The 18,123-nt window shown below is 37.7% G+C and overlaps 2 protein-coding genes across 5 annotated transcripts in view; both read right to left on the reverse strand.

The window, feature by feature from the left end:
- Positions 1-8,548, reverse strand: part of apbb2a (amyloid beta (A4) precursor protein-binding, family B, member 2a) — a 41,187-nt gene extending 32,639 nt beyond the window's left edge. Inside the window, exons 1-5 of one of the 3 annotated variants that reach the window (XM_077230906.1) lie at positions 8,383-8,548; positions 6,090-6,899; positions 5,013-5,224; positions 2,489-2,607; positions 1,049-1,177 (exon numbers count right to left, since the gene is read on the reverse strand). In XM_077230906.1, coding sequence (XP_077087021.1) covers positions 1,049-1,177; positions 2,489-2,607; positions 5,013-5,224; positions 6,090-6,883 — 1,254 coding nt within the window. In that variant the 5' untranslated portion in view covers positions 6,884-6,899; positions 8,383-8,548. Of the gene's footprint in view, positions 1-1,048; positions 1,178-2,488; positions 2,608-5,012; positions 5,225-6,089; positions 6,902-8,382 lie in introns of all 3 variants that reach the window. The other 2 variants (XM_077230904.1, XM_077230905.1) reach the window with 2 other exon arrangements.
- Positions 8,549-9,139: 591 nt separating this feature from the next.
- The window catches only part of dele1 (DAP3 binding cell death enhancer 1), a 12,717-nt gene continuing 3,733 nt past the window's right edge, over positions 9,140-18,123 (reverse strand). For both annotated transcript variants that reach the window (XM_077230909.1, XM_077230907.1), the window contains 6 exons: positions 17,944-18,025; positions 17,721-17,863; positions 17,015-17,176; positions 13,668-13,751; positions 13,413-13,566; positions 9,140-10,663 (listed from right to left, as the gene is read on the reverse strand). In XM_077230909.1, the coding sequence (XP_077087024.1) occupies positions 10,431-10,663; positions 13,413-13,566; positions 13,668-13,751; positions 17,015-17,176; positions 17,721-17,863; positions 17,944-18,025 (858 nt within the window). In that variant the 3' untranslated portion in view covers positions 9,140-10,430. The remainder of the gene's footprint in view (positions 10,664-13,412; positions 13,567-13,667; positions 13,752-17,014; positions 17,177-17,720; positions 17,864-17,943; positions 18,026-18,123) is intronic.

Consider the following 18,123-nt stretch of genomic DNA (forward strand, 5'->3'; position numbering starts at 1 on the left):
AATTCATGTATAACTTTGATGAAAGGTTTTGATCCACTTCAAATGTTGACTACTGTATACGCACCATATTACATACGCATTATATTTTACTTCACCTTTTCTACATGTTCTTAATTTGTGTTTGAATAAATTCGTTACGAAAACAAGTTTTTATGAAAGCCACTGTTTAAATGTTTATATTTCAAAAAAAGTATTGGAGTAGAAACATAATCATGTAATTAGAAGGTTATTATTTTAACATTATTATCATTTTGAACAAATTCAGGCTAATATGAAGTTTGTTTTGAGTTTGTTTTCGGGAGTTCGAAACTTTCTGGAAAAGTTCACTCCGGCTGGTAAACGCCTCTGAACTCTCATTGGTCTGTGGTGATGATGTCATAAGTGGGCGTGGCTCTCAGGCTCCGCCTTCTTCGAGGTGTGAATCTTCTTCATTTCTTCTGTTCAGACGTGAGTAAAAACATGAACACACTGACAGTAGAAACTGACGCCGTGATTCTTATCAGAAGAGACTCTGACACTGTTGTTCATGTTTATTACTGTAAAGCTGCTGCTTTATGAACAATGAGTAAATTTAAAAGACTATTTAGACTGAGGAAATTCAATGGATCCGAAAAGGACTCGAGGCGATAGTAATGAATACAGGTTCCTTGGTCTACATATTAAGTCTAGTATGGAGGTGATATTTGATTTGCCATAGATAGATGGAAATGAATGAGAAGCATCAATTTGTTTTGTATTTAATTAAAGGATAAAGAAAGAGAGAGGGGGTAGAACCAGAAAAGTTTGTTATGAACTTCTTCCTACTCCTTTTTGAACATGGGAATTATTGATTTGAATTACTTACAATAATTTTGTAAGATTGTGCTGGTAAGTACATGACTGTATATATTCGTTATTTTAATTTTAATGTTATGTATGTATGCATGTCTGTATAGATACATTTTTCTTTTTTTTCTTTACATGTTCAAAATAATAAATAATAAAAATGCTTGTGAATCAAAATAAAATAATTAAATTTGCGTCAAAGTGTTTATTTTCACATGTTTACCAGGTAGTTGTTGTTGAGGAAACTGGCGGCGCGCCCCATCGCCTCGTAACACAGCGAGGAAGAGGAGGGTGACGAGGCGGATGAAGGAACGGGCTCCACAGAGCTGTCCGACACGATACTGCTGGGCCGCTACACACACACACACACACACACACACACACACACACACACACACGCGCGCACAGACACACCCGCGCATGCGCACACACACACACACACACACACACACACACACGCGCGCACAGACACACCCGCGCATGCGCACACACACACACACACACACACACACACACACACACGCGCGCACAGACACACCCGCGCATGCGCACACACACACACACACACACACGCACACATGCACACACACGCACATGCACACACGTGCACACACACCCACGCACGCACACACACACAAACACACACACACACACACACACACAAACAAATGAACAAATAAAGTCCCAGCCCATATTATTTTTTTAGTCGAGAAGCCGTTTCTCTCAGATATACATCACAATTCATGCTTTGCAGTCACGTGACTACCATGGATAACTGGCGGGCAACAAACGCTGACAAAGTGGCCAATACTACAATCAATTATATAGTGAGGCTATTTTGTTTCCATAGCACATTAACAAAAACGTTTATTGACACTAATAACACTAAAAACAATACAATTACTAAATATGGATAATATCACTAAAATGGTATAGGCCTAAAAACAGTCTTTAGTTCACGAACAGCACAACTCTGCCATCTGTGAAAATCAAAAGCAGCTTCAAAAACTTGTATAAAAAGGAATATTCTTCTCATATTCTACTGTAATTAATGTAGGTCCACAAGAGAAATATTAAGCCAGTAAATTAAGATAGTCGTCGCTATACCGTTATATCTATCGTCGTCTCTGACTCTGAGAACCCGATTATGCTGAATAATAGTGCATCCAATCGCACAACAACTATCTGGCAGGTCGTTTACACCTCAAAACACCAACTTTGGTATATTAAAACTGGCGACGTCCTGGCAAGATCCTTGATTAGTGTACTGGGTTTCCTTGCTAGAGAACGACGTTCTTGCCCGCCAGCCAGTACTTGTGACGTCACGTGCAAAGTATGAATAGGGTGGAAAAGACAGTTGCAATTTACGTATCATACTGACTTTCAAAAAACAGGGCAGGCCCTTCAATATGTCAATAAGAAACTCATAATCACATGCAGGAAAACTGTGGTAAGAGCAGATCATCTTTTTTTTTGTCTAAAAAAAAATCTCAATCTCCTCAATCTCAATCCTCAATCCTCAATCTCCTCAATCTCTCCCTGTTCAAGCTTGCATTATTCTGAAACTTTATATCTGTGTTTATTGCCTCATTAAGATTGCTGTATTCCTCATTTGTAAGTCACTGAGGATAAAACTGTCTGCTAAATGACTGAATGTGTCTACCTCAGTCTGTGCTTTAGAGCAGGGCACAGGAAGACACGCCCCCTTCACTCGTGGCTCCGCCTCCAGGTCAGCCTGATCCCGCCAAAAACACCCCTTCAGCTGAGGCTCTTCCCAAACACCTACAACACCATATAATCACAGAGAAAACTGACATTTCACATGATAATAACAATAATTCACAGTTTTTACTGTACTTTTGATCAGTGTTGGGTGTAACACTTAAAAGTTACGTAATCAGGTTACTTTTCTCAAGTAACTAGTAAAGTAACACATTACTTTTAAATTTGCAACAAAATATCCGAGTTACTTTTTCAAATAAGTAACGCAAGTTTTCTTAGTTACTTTTAAAGAAAAGTAATCCATTACAATTTTGCATTTCTTCCTTAAAAAGTAACTAATCGCTTTACTTAGTTACATTTAAAGAAAACATTATTGCATTACTTTTTCTCACCTGGGTTGTGTTTTATATTTTAAGTTCTATATTTTGGCCAAAATTTAAATAATAAGGCTGAAGGAAATGCATATTCACGCGTGTACAGTAGAGGGCGCAGCTCAAACAATCCTTTCAGTTTAACTGAATCATCAGCAAGTACACTGGTCAATAAAGTGAGATTAAATGCATAAACATATTTTGTTTAACATTATTAAAGGTTTCCATAGTATTCTGATTTTACATTTCACTTATTTTATTCATTTTGAGGAATTCTGAATCTGTTTTTTTTTTGCCAGTGAGATGAGTAAATGCTCACATTTAGTCTAGAACTACAATAACAATCAATTTACTCACAATTTCTCTCAACTTGAGGACAGAAAAGTTGTCAGTCAATAAATGGGAAAACAAAGTAACCAATTAGTTACTTTTTAAGGGAGTAACACAATAATGTAACGCATTACCTTTTTTTAAATGTAACTAAGTAAAGCAATTAGTTACTTTTTAAGGGAGTAAATCAATATTGTAACGCATTACTTTTCTTTAAATGTAACTAAGCAATTAGTTACTTTTTAAGGGAGTAACGCAATAATGTAACGCATTACTTTTCATTAAAAGTAACTAAGTAAACCAATTAGTTACTTTTTAAGGGAGTAACGCAATAATGTAACATTACTTTTCTTTAAAAGTAACTAAGTAAACCAATTAGTTACTTTTTAAGGGAGTAACGCAATAATGTAACGCATTACTTTTCTTTAAAAGTAACTAAGTAAAGCAATTAGTTACTTTTTAAGGGAGTAACGCAATAATGTAACATAACTTTTCTTTAAAAGTAACTAAGTAAAGCAATTAGTTACTTTTTAAGGGAGTAATGCAATAATGTAACATAACTTTTCTTTAAAAGTAACTAAGTAAAGCAATTAGTTACTTTTTAAGGGAGTAACGCAATAATGTAACATAACTTTTCTTTAAAAGTAACTAAGTAAAGCAATTAGTTACTTTTTAAGGGAGTAAATCAATAATGTAACGCATTACTTTTCATTAAAAGTAACTAAGTAAACCAATTAGTTACTTTTTAAGGGAGTAACGCAATAATGTAACATTACTTTTCTTTAAAAGTAACTAAGTAAAGCAATTAGTTACTTTTTAAGGGAGTAACGCAATAATGTAACATAACTTTTCTTTAAAAGTAACTAAGTAAAGCAATTAGTTACTTTTTAAGGGAGTAACGCAATAATGTAACATAACTTTTCTTTAAAAGTAACTAAGTAAAGCAATTAGTTACTTTTTAAGGGAGTAACGCAATAATGTAACGCATTACTTTTCATTAAAAGTAACTAAGTAAACCAATTAGTTACTTTTTAAGGGAGTAACGCAATAATGTAACATTACTTTTCTTTAAAAGTAACTAAGTAAAGCAATTAGTTACTTTTTAAGGGAGTAACGCAATAATGTAACGCATTACTTTTCATTAAAAGTAACTAAGTAAAGCAATTAGTTACTTTTTAAGGGAGTAACGCAATAATGTAACATAACTTTTCTTTAAAAGTAACTAAGTAAAGCAATTAGTTACTTTTTAAGGGAGTAACGCAATAATGTAACATAACTTTTCTTTAAAAGTAACTAAGTAAAGCAATTAGTTACTTTTTAAGGGAGTAACGCAATAATGTAAAGCATTACCTTTTTTTAAATGTAACTAAGTAAAGCAATTAGTTACTTTTTAAGGGAGTAAAGCAATATTGTAACATTACTTTTCTTTAAATGTAACTTAGCAATTAGTTACTTTTTAAGGGAATAACGCAATAATGTAACATATTACTTTTCTTTAAAAGTAACTAAGTAAAGCAATTAGTTACTTTTTAAGGGAGTAACGTAATAATGTAACGCATTACTTTTCTTTAAAAGTAACTAAGTAAAGCAATTAGTTACTTTTCAAGGGAGTAACGCAATAATGTAACGCATTACTTTTCTTTAAAAGTAACTAAGTAAAGCAATTAGTTACTTTTTAAGGGAGTAACAATATTGTAATGCATTACTTTTCAAAGTAACTTTCACCAACACCGCACGAGTGTAAATAAAATAACCGGAGATCACCTGTTTCCGGAGGCGTTTCCACAGATGGGCTCTCCTGTGATAGCGTCGTCCAGCTGGAATCTTCCTCCTCCTCGTCTTCCACCTGTTTCTCGAGTCGCGCCGGGCGTTCGCTCGAATCCTCGGCCTCGTCTCCTCTCAGTTCCAGGCGTAACGTGGATGGCGGGATCATTTGGACCTTTCCGCTCGGAGAACCAAAGTTCTCGTCTCTAGGGCTGCACGATTATGACAAAAATTATAATAAGCGATTATTCCCTTGAAATAGTAATTGCGATTATTAACTACGATTATCATAATTTACATTGAATGATGTTTTGAATAGCTTTATGCTATTTTGTTATATCAAAATACAAGCTGAAAACACTCTTCCTGAAAATAACTTTTTTTTTGCTTTTCTATAGCATTAAGCCTAAAATACCAAATATAATTTTTTATTTATTTAAAGAAACCAAACCAAAGGTGCATTGTGTAATATTTAGGAGGATCTGTTGACAGAAATGCAATATCATATACATAACTATGTTTTCAGTGGTGTATAAAGACCTTACATAATGAACCGTTATCTTGTTGTTAGCTTAGAATGAGCCGTTTCTCTCTACACACACCGCGGGTCTCCTTACATCGACACGTTTCTACGGTGGCCTTGAATGGACAAACGCGGTTTCGCAACTATGTTGTTCTTCATGCAAAGAAGCTGCTAAAGTCAGCGAATAAAACACTGACACAATGATGAACAAGTGACAATTATACTCGCAATAACATCGTTTTACTGAATAATCAAGTATACCTAATTTCTTAATTTCATCTTTGTAAAGAGACCTTATTGATTAACTGGCTATACTCTCTGCTGTCTCAGATGATGACATCACTTCTTGTCAGCCACCGTAACTTCTATTGGTTGCAATTCGCAAACTCACCACTAGATAACCCCAAAAATTACACACTGCACCTTTAAAATAAACTAGAAAGAAAAACAAAACACATCTTATTTTTTTTTTATTGCGCCTTTAAAGGATTACATAATCGTGGCATCCGTAATTGTAACCGCGATTACAAATTCGATTAATTGTGCAGCCCTACCCGTCTCTGACGCGGCTCACGCGCTCATTGTTCGGGCAAACCACGTGTTCGTAAACGTCCGCCAGTTCTGGACTCTCCTCTTCTTCTTCTTCTTCGCTGGCCAACAGGAGCAGGTGGTTCTGTGGGAGTGTGAGATGAACCTCCACATGGTTCTCTTTAGCCCACGTTTGCGCCTCCAGTTTAGGCAGGAGATGTTTCTCCTCCACCTGTGTGTCTTTATTAGGACTGCTGGACGCCTCCTCCTCTCGATGGTATTCTAGAAAGCTCTTGGTCCTCCTTCTGATTGCAGGGTTCTTCTGATTGTCCATCCCCTCCAGCCAATCCCAGCTGCTCCTCAGGAGGTTCCTGTCGTTCTTGTTGAGGTCCAGTTGCTCCTCTTTTAGCTGGAGATTAGTGCCGTTCTTCGCAAGTTTGGGATTTGAGGTGGAAAAGGAAAGCGAGGAGCAGTAGAGTGATGATGATGAGGCGGACTTGGTTGGGGCGGGTTTAAAGTGCACAGGGGCATGGCTTTGGCTCAAAGGGGCGGGGTTTTGGCTCAAAGGGGCGGGGTTTTGGCTCAAACCCATTGCGTTCTGAATATTCGTCAACGCATAGTTTTGACGACTTTTCGAAGAGCCTTGCGCTTCCTTGGAAACCGCGACCACGCCTTCTTTAATGGTGTCGCAGCTCAGCTGCTGGTTGTGGGAGGAGCGTAAATTGAGGGAGGTGGGCGGAGCCAACAACGGGCCGCTGTGATTGGTCGATTCTACGGTCGATGCGCTGCGTCTGAGTGGAGGCTTCTTCAGTGACATCATTGCAACGATAAATCGGCTGTGAAGAGTGAGAACGTTAGTTAATTAGCTTCATAAAGACTTTATATTAACTTAAAAATTCAACTTAAAATACAACTTCTTCTGTTAATCAGCCATGTTTCATGTGTCATTGTGTTATGGTGTGACTCTTAGATCACCTTTACACGAACTGCACAGTCGGCACAAACGCCAACAATAACACACACAAACACACGGGCTGTGAAGGTCTGGGCTGGAAAATGTGTTTGCTGCAGATCTTCACTGAAGATCAGTGTGATTATACAGCAAAATTTAGCACCATACACACACACACACACATACACACACACGCACACACACGTCAGTCTCCACATGCGTGACTTTTTTCTGTGCATCAGCCAAAAACTGTTGTTTTGACTGATCTGAACAGTGATTATCAAAATTTTATTCTTTGTTATTGTCTTCATTAATAACTCATAAATATAAAGTTTCTCAAGAAGACAAGTGGATATTAAACTCATAAGGAAAAAGCTATTTTTTTTGTATAATCTAGATTTTTCACTTTTACACATCTTGCTAAAATTGGACAGTACAAATCGTTTATCTTTGCATATGCAATAAAATATAACAGCAAAATTACAAAACTCAATAATTGTATAGTAAAGTATTGCAGGATAGCCAATAAATATGCTTTTTTTAATTTAACAAAAACACTTTCATTATAATCCTGTATGCAATAAAATAATAATAACTGAAATCGGATATAACAGCAAAAATGCAAGATCATTGACTTTTACTATGTTATGCAATACTGTACTATAATACTGAAGTCTCTTGGATCATTCATATAACTCTTTGATTGTAATCCTGTATGCAATCAAATTTAAGGCACTAGTAACTGCTAATTTTGATTATAATCCTCCATGCAATAAATTCAAAATAGAACATAACAGCAAAAATGCAAGACTCAACTAGTGTAATACAGTATTGCATCTTATTGTACAGCATTGCATTGCATATAGGATTATATCTCTTTAATTATAATCATTTAGCCATAGAATTGGAAATGCAACATCGAATTAAAAGTGAATATTTTATAAGTTTGACAAAATCCAGCGATGACATCATCATGTAGTGCATGCACAGAAGTTGCTGTTGATCATGACAGATCCGCTCAGATCGGCCCAAAACATTCGGTGCAATTAATGACGCACATCAGAACTTGCACAAACACACAGTCTGCAACAAATGCTCCATGCAACATCTTCATCATCATCATCATCAACTCACACGATCATATACACACACACATATATTACCACATGACACATGATGTGACAGTGAGAAGTGTCAAGTCACGCTCTCATAACGCGCATCCTGTGCATGACAAACTCAATTCAATCCTCAATTCTATAAAGTTGTTGCAACGAAGATGCATTACATCAATCGGTATAATCAAGATTCAGCGCGCGCGTATGTGTGTGTATGAACATGACGTCATCTGTTCAGAGACAGTCACTTACCAGCACCGGCAGCTTAGCGAGTGTTTCAGCTGTTCTCTCTCTGAAGATGCTGATGCGGAGACGCGAGGTGACGCCCGCTTTTAAAGTCCAGACGCCCGCAACGCGAGACCTCTCCGGACCGCGCACAGGATGCGCTGCTCTATGCGCATGCGCTACGTGGACGCGCGCGCCGACCAATCCGAGCGCTGAGCGAGAGCCGCCGCATGAATATTAATCAGGTCACGCTAGAAACGTAACTTAAAATTCATGAGACAAGTAGCGTGTAAAATTAATTACATTTTCAAACATTTATAATGAAAAATTTTATCTGAACTTAAAACATTCTTAAACAACAACCCTCATAAATGCATTTAATATAAATATTATATTACTATTTAATTGATATTCAACTCGCTTAAAATATTGTACGTTTCTGACATTCAACAGCTATTATGACATCACGGTTTCAACAACTTTTTTACAACAAAAATGAACCATCACTGAACTTACTTAACCTGGACTGTGACGCTATTTTATTCTGGAAATATACTTTGTTGCATTATTTTCCTGTTATCTCTGTAAAGCTGCTTTGAAACACTGTGTTGTAAAAACCGCTATATAAATAAAGCTGACTTGACACTACAGTAAAACTTTTTTTTCTGTATTAAAGAACAAATTAAATTTAGAGATTCTGAACAGGTTTAAAGTAGTAAACAAATGTATAATAAAATGTATATTACTTAATGTATATTAAGAGAATATGAGTCAAACACAAAGACAGTGTAAAGAAAGAAGTCTTTATTTCTATTAAGTGCTTTAGGATGAAGTTTTTTTCAACAAACCAATTAAAGTGCTGAACAGATCAAGATAAACCTACAATATCAGGTTCTGATATTTAATACTTGTGACAAAACGCTGTTGGCTTGTATGTGTGTATAATCTAATTAAGGCACATATCTTAGTTAAAACTTTGGCACATGCAATTAATTTAGTAGAAAAATGGTGCTAATGGTGTAAATCTCTTGATAATTATTAATAATTCTGTTTCTGGATCAATATGTGAGCTTACGGTTTTAGTGTAATCATGTAAACAATGCGTTCAACTCTTTTGAAAAACAGAAAACAGGAAAATGACTTATGAATAAAAGCACCATGTGACCTTCACAAGGCAGTTTGACAACAGATCATACACAAATAATACAGAGAAAAGCTTATTGTTGCACATCACGTTCTACATGCTCAGTAAAAACACTCATTCATTCACAATTTCACTCTATTATATGGAAGCTTGTTTCCGCCACGGGATAAAAACAAAGGTAATTCAGTCTTTCTTTCACAATATTGCTTGTTTGCATCTCAGAATTGCGAGATATAAACTCATAAACAATTATCAGAATTCTGACTATTGTCTTCAAAATTTATATCTCGCAATTTATATCTCAAAAATCGGACTATTTTCCTCAAAATTTATATTTATATCTCGCAATTTTGACTTTTTCTAAAAATTCTGAGTTTATATCTCATAATATGTATTTTGCAGTTCTGACTAATTCTCAAAATGTATATCTTATATCTTTATATCTTGCAATTCTGATATTTTTCCTCAAAAGTTAACATCTGTTTTTTCCCCCAAATTATTTAGACATAAAAAAATCACAATGACCCGTTTTACATCTTTGTTCCGTGGCAGAAACAAGCTCTCGCAGCATTCACACACACTCTTCATACCCAAACACACAAATATATACAAAACCAAACACATTATAAAGAGATTCCCACTCCCACACTGGCAGAAAAAAAATATATCACATCTCATAGATAAATCAACCAATCACAGAGCTCTGAACTCAGCAGCTCGACTCTGATTGGCCGAGAACATTCATGTGTCAGATCGGATCCTCGATCAGGTACTTTCCATCATAACCTGTGCTGTGTGTGTGCGTTTCTAACAGCTACATATAATGTTGTGAGAAATGTTGAAGGTGTCCGAATAAATTTTGGTTTGACTGTACAGCGGACCCATTAAAAATCAATAACTGTTGATAGATGAATATGAATTCCTCATCAAGTTATCGCACTCCTAGCGTCCAAACCTTGCTATCGGCACTGAGCATCTGAAGAGTGATCGACGACAGTGAACTCAGACTTCCAGTACTCCAGGAATGAGAAAGTGACTTTGATTGACAGTCAGATCGAGGCTGTGGGCGGGGCTTCTCAGCGCTGGTCTCTGGAGGAACGAAGGCGTTCAGATTCAGTTGACCAATCACAGAGAAGCAAGGAGCAGATCGGATTGAGCGTAAGACTAGAGAGAGAGAGAGAGAGAGAATCGTATCGTCACAAAACTTGGTATGTGTCTTTGATAGGGTTGGGAATCGAAATCGAATACTTGAGGTCAGGAATCGAATACTTGTTATCAAATCTAAATTTGGATTCCTCGTATCGATTCCTTTGTGAGCTTTTCAATATGACTTTAAACCGTTCAAGCACTAGAGACTCTGTGTTCATGTGTATCAGTATAATGGATCTGTGCGGCTCTTAAAGTGACAGCACTAATATTCCTGCCGTCTCTATAATAACACTAATCAAACAAAGAGAAAATTCACTCGTTTTTGACTGAATAACTTTTGTAACTCTATTTGTAATATATATTATATTTATAAAATGCAGTGTTATTTTACATTTTATTACAGTTTCTGTACCAATACCTGAAAATATTAAAACACTGTTTATTTCAATCGTATCTTTGTTCAGATTGCTAATTTTTTATTTGTTCTTTTTTAATTAGCCTACTTTGACTGTTTATTTTCTTTAATAATGCTTTACGTTTATATTAGCAAGGCTATTTGTTTTTTTATGGTGTTTTTAAACCACAGGCAAACGTTCCAAGTGTAAGTGTTGTTACGTCTGTTGGTTTTTGTTCATAATATTCAGCTACAATTAAATGTTTTGCAAGAAGAATAAATGTCAAATTATATCCAAGTTTTTTTTTTTGCCTAATTGGAATCGAAATAGGAATCAGAATCGTTAATTCAAACGATCCGTCTTCGACACAATACCCTGAAGGTACAGCGCCATCTCGTGGTCAAAAATGCTGATGAAATTTCAAAAAATGCTAATAGCTGTTATGATACCAATTATGCAATTCGTTCGGTTCACATGACGTCACTGTAGCTTTGCGCCGCCATCTTGACGACCGGCGGTCTCAGTAATGCCTGCAATATGTTGTGCCGAAAGAGGAACCCCGAACTGGTATTTTATTCTATACCAAAAGAAAAGGATAGAATAAATGTCTCATATTGTATGAATGTCTAATATTGTATCATGTCTCATCTTTCAGTGCGCACACACCCGACCCGAAGCGTGCAGACATAGACAGCGCACGAGTAATGAATTGAGCTCTGTTTCGTGTCTGAATGGACAAATACACACAACATTATGTTTAAATGTCCGTTTTGGAGAGTATTCACGTAAAATATGTCGGTTATTTCTTAAACAGGGTTGTCATCCAGTCTAACAAAACAAAGCATGCAAATGGAAATTATCGCGGCCGGAAAAATGATCAAGCTCATTTTTTTATCGTGCGATTAATAGATTTATTGACTATCGCGACAGGCCTAATCCAGATTAATGACAGCTAGCCGTGAGCCGTGGCTAACAGCTGGCAAGCTACCAGCTGAGCCACTTAGCTAGCTAACAACTCGCTACCTAGTCAGAGCAAACTACCACCAGAATCATACATTTGATTTTTTTTATAATACCAACATTTCCCATGATTAAATATAAATCCTTGGCGGCCAGGTGCCGCACTTTTACGTTTGTAACCAATCCAGGAACAGCATATTGATACGCGTCTGTACTCATTGAAAGCCTTGAAGCGACCCCCACTGTGTGGGGAGGAGTTATGCACAAGATAAATATATATATATATATATCATGGAAGGCAAATTGGGGCAAGTCTGGGGCAGATAATAAAGGACAAAAGAAAACTGGGGGTAACGAATAAGGATCGGAGCCTAAAATTAAAATTTTACCCATCTATCTCTGTCTTCTCTCTCATTCAAATGGGCAGTTTGGGCGGCGCCGGGCGAGATCGGTCGTCAATATTGCGGCGTTCTATTTCTAGTGACGTAGGTGGCATCTATGAATAGTCTGCAAAACTTCCTGTTGATCTTTTATTAAAACCAACTTGTCTCACTCCTCCTAGACCGTTTTTCCGATTTTCACAAAATTCGAGTCAGATCATCTTCATTTTATGCCGGCAAAAAGTTATGGATTTAATGCCGATAGATGAAGCGGTTTTCGTATATCGCATATACAAATTTGATATCATGATGCCAAACTGCATCTGAGGCTACATCTCTGGAAAGATTTAATATATTGACACTGAACTTGGTGCGTGTCACTTCCACCCAACACTGACCACACCAGATCAATTTGGTGTCAGCGCCACCTATTGGTCAAAAGTAATAAGCAATTAAGTCACATTACAAGTGCTTGTATTTTTAGGTTTTCAACCATTTAGCTTAAAATCATCTCTAAATGTCTTTTCTGCAGCTGATCTGATGCACGCTTGCTTGCAGCTATAAATATTATTATAAAAATATTATATTATTGTATATGTATATTATATATTTAGAACGGTGTTATTCCTGCATTGTTTTTATTATAGATTTTATTCATATTATTTTCATATGTTTACATTTTCGTTTTAGTTAAATTTTTAGTAATTTGGTTATTTTTAGTCATTTTAATTCCTTTTTTTTTACATTACTATTGTATTTAAGCTTAATTTATTATACCGTTTTAGTTTTTATTTATTCCCAGTTAGTAATTTTAGAGCTTCAACTTAAGCCAAACAAAAATTAGAAACTGCCTGAGAACTTACTGAAACACGCACAACTTTAAAGGCGATTTCCTAAATGTTTAGATTTTTTGCACCCTCAGATTCCAGATTTTCATTAGTTGTACCTCGGCCAAAATTGACCCTTGTGACTGGTTTTGTGGTCCAGGGTCACATATATGCGTTTTCATCTCAGTACGCGTGTTCTCACCCTCTCTGCTGTGTCTGTCTCTCAGGACGTCTTTGGCCTGCTGGTTTCCTCGGGCTTCTGCCTGTTGATACAGCTTGACTGCGGTTTGGACACACGGAGAAACCCCGAAACCCTTCTCGTAACACTGAGCCAGACACACCAGAGCACCGCTGTCCTTCACACACACACACACACACACGTGACAAACACAATAAAGCTCTTTATTCATAAAAAGCACATCATTAGTATAGAGTATGTCGATGAGAGGTGTGTTACCCCTCGCTCAGCGGCCATCCTGAAATAATGAACGGACTGTTTCTCGTCCCACTCCGACAACACGACACCCAGATACACCTGAGCCTGGAGACAGACACACACACACAAACTGCTTAAGGGACGGGAGATTATTTATCTGTTTCTGTGTGCTTGCATACTAGTCTAAATCAAAAGAACCCACCTTCAAGACATTAAAAAAACAAAACTACAATTCACAATGGAAATTTGGTATAGTGTAGCAAGACAATTAAAATTGCATAGAGAAAGAAAAATATTAAGATGGGTAGCGCATGACAAAGACTTCAAACCAGGAATGCATGACTCAAATTTCAAATATTGGATCAATAGAGGGGTTACAGCTTTTTATAATTTAATTAATAATGGGGAAATAAGAAGTTTTCAATATCTGAAAGACAAATTTAGTCTAGATAATCGAGACTTCTTCCGTTACCTGCAACTAAGAGAATACTATAATAAAGAAATTAAGGACAGAAATGAACCTAATGCAGCTTTAGAGACTCTGTGTGGTGCATACCAACAGAAAATGCACAAAATCACTTCAAAGCTATACACTAGCTTAATGTCCTGTCAGAAAAACACAACCCTGTACGTCAAAGAAAAGTGGGAAAGAGAAGCAGCTGTCACGATCTCAAATGAAGAATGGTATAAAATCTGTGAGTGGTCACAGACATCTACAAATTCACAAAAATGGAGAGAATTCAATTGGAAAAATTTCATTCGATTCTTTATCACGCCATCTATTAAAGGTAAACAACAAATGTGTTGGAGTTAATGTGGCTCTGTGGATGCTAACCACACGCATGTTTTCTGGGACTGTCTTGAGATAAAACCTTTCTGGACTTCTGTTCACCTTACTTTTTTGCAAAGTATTGAAGTATTCTGTACCATTAACTTTTACAACAATGTATCTGGGCCTTTTGTCCAATGTAAAGAAAGATGATCGATATTTGGTTAAGATATTACTGTCGGCAGGGAGGAAAGCGATAACAGGAAGTTGGCTCAAACCGGAGCCACCCAGCCATACTCAGTGGATGGACATGCAGGAAATATTCACCATGGAAAGAATCACCTTTATTCTAAGACTGAAAGAAGCTGAATTTAAAGAAAAATGGGGCAAATGGATAGCATATAGAATAGCATTAGAAACTGTGTAATCTGAAGGGTTTTTTTTTCATCATGACATCTGGTTGCTGTCTTGTGTTTATTTTTTCATTTTATTTTATTTTTGCATTTTGTAATCATACTCAAAATTAAGATCACCATGCTTTGTGTTTGATCTGCCTAAAACAATAAAAATAAAAGTGAGAAAAAAAAAAAAAAACATTTTGGGACATTCGGACCTGTCTGAGCACTGTCCCCCAAACACCTACTATAAGAAATCAATGGGATAAGTTGCATGTGTCAGTGGCCCACGTTTGGCCCCTGGTGGTCCTAGGGGCCCCAAACTTCAGAAAAAGTTGTATCACAGGGCCCATGACGATATACCGAGAGGGCTAGGCTGAGAGATGCGATAAAATATTTTGTCATTTTTCATACATCTCTCTCTGTGTTACATGGATCTAGATGCGGGCATATGCAAGGCCTCATACATCATGTTACTTTCCCATGGGCCAATAGGCTTAGGAAGCATCTAGAGCGGCAAAGCTTGGGGGCCTAATTCAGGGACCCTTGACGGTCGACTGTGCCAAATTTCAAGGCTATGCAACCTTTTGACCCCTGTATTTTGGACGTCCCAGTTTCTCCCTGTCTTGCATAGATCTCTATGGGGGCATGTGCCTGTAAAGGACTTGTGATGTAGTTACTTTCCCAGGGGCCAATAGGCTCAGGAAGCATCTATAACTGGGAAACTTGGGGGCCCGAATCGGGGACCCTTGAGGGTCAACTGTGACGAATTTCAAGGCTTTCCAACCTTTAGACCCCTGTATTTCGGACGTCCCAGTTTCTCCCTGTCTTGCATAGATCTCTACGGGGGCATGTGCCTGTAAAGGAATCGTGATGTAGTTACTTTACCAGGGGCCAATAGGTTCAGGAAGCATCTAGAGCGACAAAGCTTGGGGGCCCGATTCAGGGACCCTTGACGGGCGACTGTGCCAAATTTCAAGGCTTTGCAACCTTTTGACCCCTTTATTTCGGACGTCCCAGTTTCTCTCTGTCTTGCATAGATCTCTATGGGGGCATGTGCCTGTAAAGGACTTGTGATGTAGTTACTTTCCCAGGGGCCAATAGCCTCAGGAAGCTTCTAGAACTGGGAAACTTGGCGGCCCGACTCGGGGACCCTTGACGGTCAAATGTGCCAAATTTCAAGGCGTCTTTCTGACCCTTGCATTTCTGATGTCCCCCATTCTCTTTATTCAATGAACATGTCACAGACGGATCGTGGATGAGCATCTCTTTTTGGGCCAATCATGTATTAAACAAGATAAAAGTGACATAAACCTATGGAGACTGTCCTAGTGGCCCTGTGACGTAACATAAATGTCAATTTTGGGATTTGCCTGTCTCAATGGTATAAGTTGCACGTGTCACTCACTCACGTTCGGCCCCCGCACATCATATTAAAAGGACGAGCCTCTAAAACGAAGGGGGCATTTTCTAGAGTGTTTTGCTAAAATCTCTCACTTTATAATGGCAGTGAATGACTGTTTCTGTTTTGAAGTCCATAAAGTGCATCTATCCATGATAAAAGTGCATCTAAATCATGGATAGATGCACTTTTATGATGGACAGATTCACTTTTAAAATGGAGAGATGCACTTTTATCATGGATAGATGCACTTTTATGATGGACAGATTCACTTTTAAGATGGATAGATGCACTTTTATGATGGATAGATGCACTTTTATCATGGATAGATGCACTTTTATCATGGATAGATGCACTTTTATGATGGATAGATGCACTTCTATGATGGATAGATGCACTTTTATGATGGATAGATGCACTTTTATGATGAATAGATGCACTTTTATGATGGATAGATGCACTTTTATGATGGATAGATGCACTTTTATGATGGGATGGATGCACTTTTATGATGGACAGATTCACTTTTAAGATGGAGAGATGCACTTTTATCATGGATAGATGCACTTTTATGATGGACAGATTCACTTTTAAGATGGATAGATGCACTTTTATGATGGATAGATGCACTTTTATCATGGATAGATGCACATTTATGATGGACAGATGCACTTTTATGATGGACAGATGCACTTTTATGATGGACAGATGCACATTTATGATGGATAGATGCACATTTATGATGGATAGATGCACATTTATGGAATTCCATCCCTTTAAGCAATGTTCACATCATCTGTACCTCCGTGAGTCCAGCGTCTGCCGCTGCGTGGAGGAAGTTCAGCGCCGCTTCTGAGTCGGTCTCGGAGCTCTGCTGCCCTCTGCTGTTCAGGAGGAGTTTAGCACAGCGATACTGAGCCTGACGGTGGCCAGCGACTGCGGCGCGTCTGTAGTAATGCACCGCCTGAGATGACGACAGTCATGTGTGATTAAACACGGAAGAGACTATATAAACATTCACAGTTCCAGTTCACAAGGATGTGCGGAAGTGACAAGAAATTCTGTATTATGAATTTTTAAGGCCAGACAAGTACTTCCTTGAGGTCAGTTTGTAAAGAAAGACACGTCTGCGCACATATATTCAAACACGCAAACCTATAGACTAAACACGTAATATGCAAGGTTTGCGTTCTCGAACACCAAACACTGTTATCGTGCGACTGAGCCGGAGCGCATTAAAAGATTTCTGTTTTCAGTTAAACGGTGTCGTGTAAGTGGCCCGTCATCATAACAATCATAACATCATAACTAATGATCTTTGCAACGGAAGTGAATCAATCAAAACTAACTTTAGCTGGACAATAACTTTATTCTAGAGCTGCTGTAAAGCCTAAAAAATCTCTGTTACTGTAATCTCCTGTTATCACTGTAAAGCTGCTTTGAAACAATCTATATTGAAGGTGACTTGACTAAACATGAGACACACACACACACACGCGTGCGTTTACCTTGCTGTGGTCTCGCCGTACTCCACGTCCTCTCTCGTAACAAACTCCCAGGTTAAACTGAGCTTTGCTGTAGTCGTGCTGAGCCGAAGCCAGAAAACACGAGAACGCCGTCTCGTAATCCCCTGCTTTAGCGCTCTCCAGACCTGAAACACCACACCATGCTCTCATAGCATCCTCTGACGGAGTGTGAGTGTGTGTGTGTGTGTGAGGTCGTCATCATTACCAATGATGTTGAGGATTATGGGTACGCTGCTGTCCGCCACGTGTCTCAAATTCTGCGCTGCTTCACCGGGTGTGAGATGTTCCTATAGGAAACACACGTGAGGATGAAGGGTTAATCTAAACCAAAACATGTTTAATAGAGGCTATATGTGAGAATTTTTGTTTATTATAGCTTTTTTTA

The sequence above is a fragment of the Siphateles boraxobius genome, unplaced genomic scaffold, assembly GCF_051911475.1.
Source record: "Siphateles boraxobius isolate OS27281-9 unplaced genomic scaffold, OSU_SipBor_1 153, whole genome shotgun sequence".
NCBI lineage: Eukaryota > Metazoa > Chordata > Actinopteri > Cypriniformes > Leuciscidae > Siphateles > Siphateles boraxobius.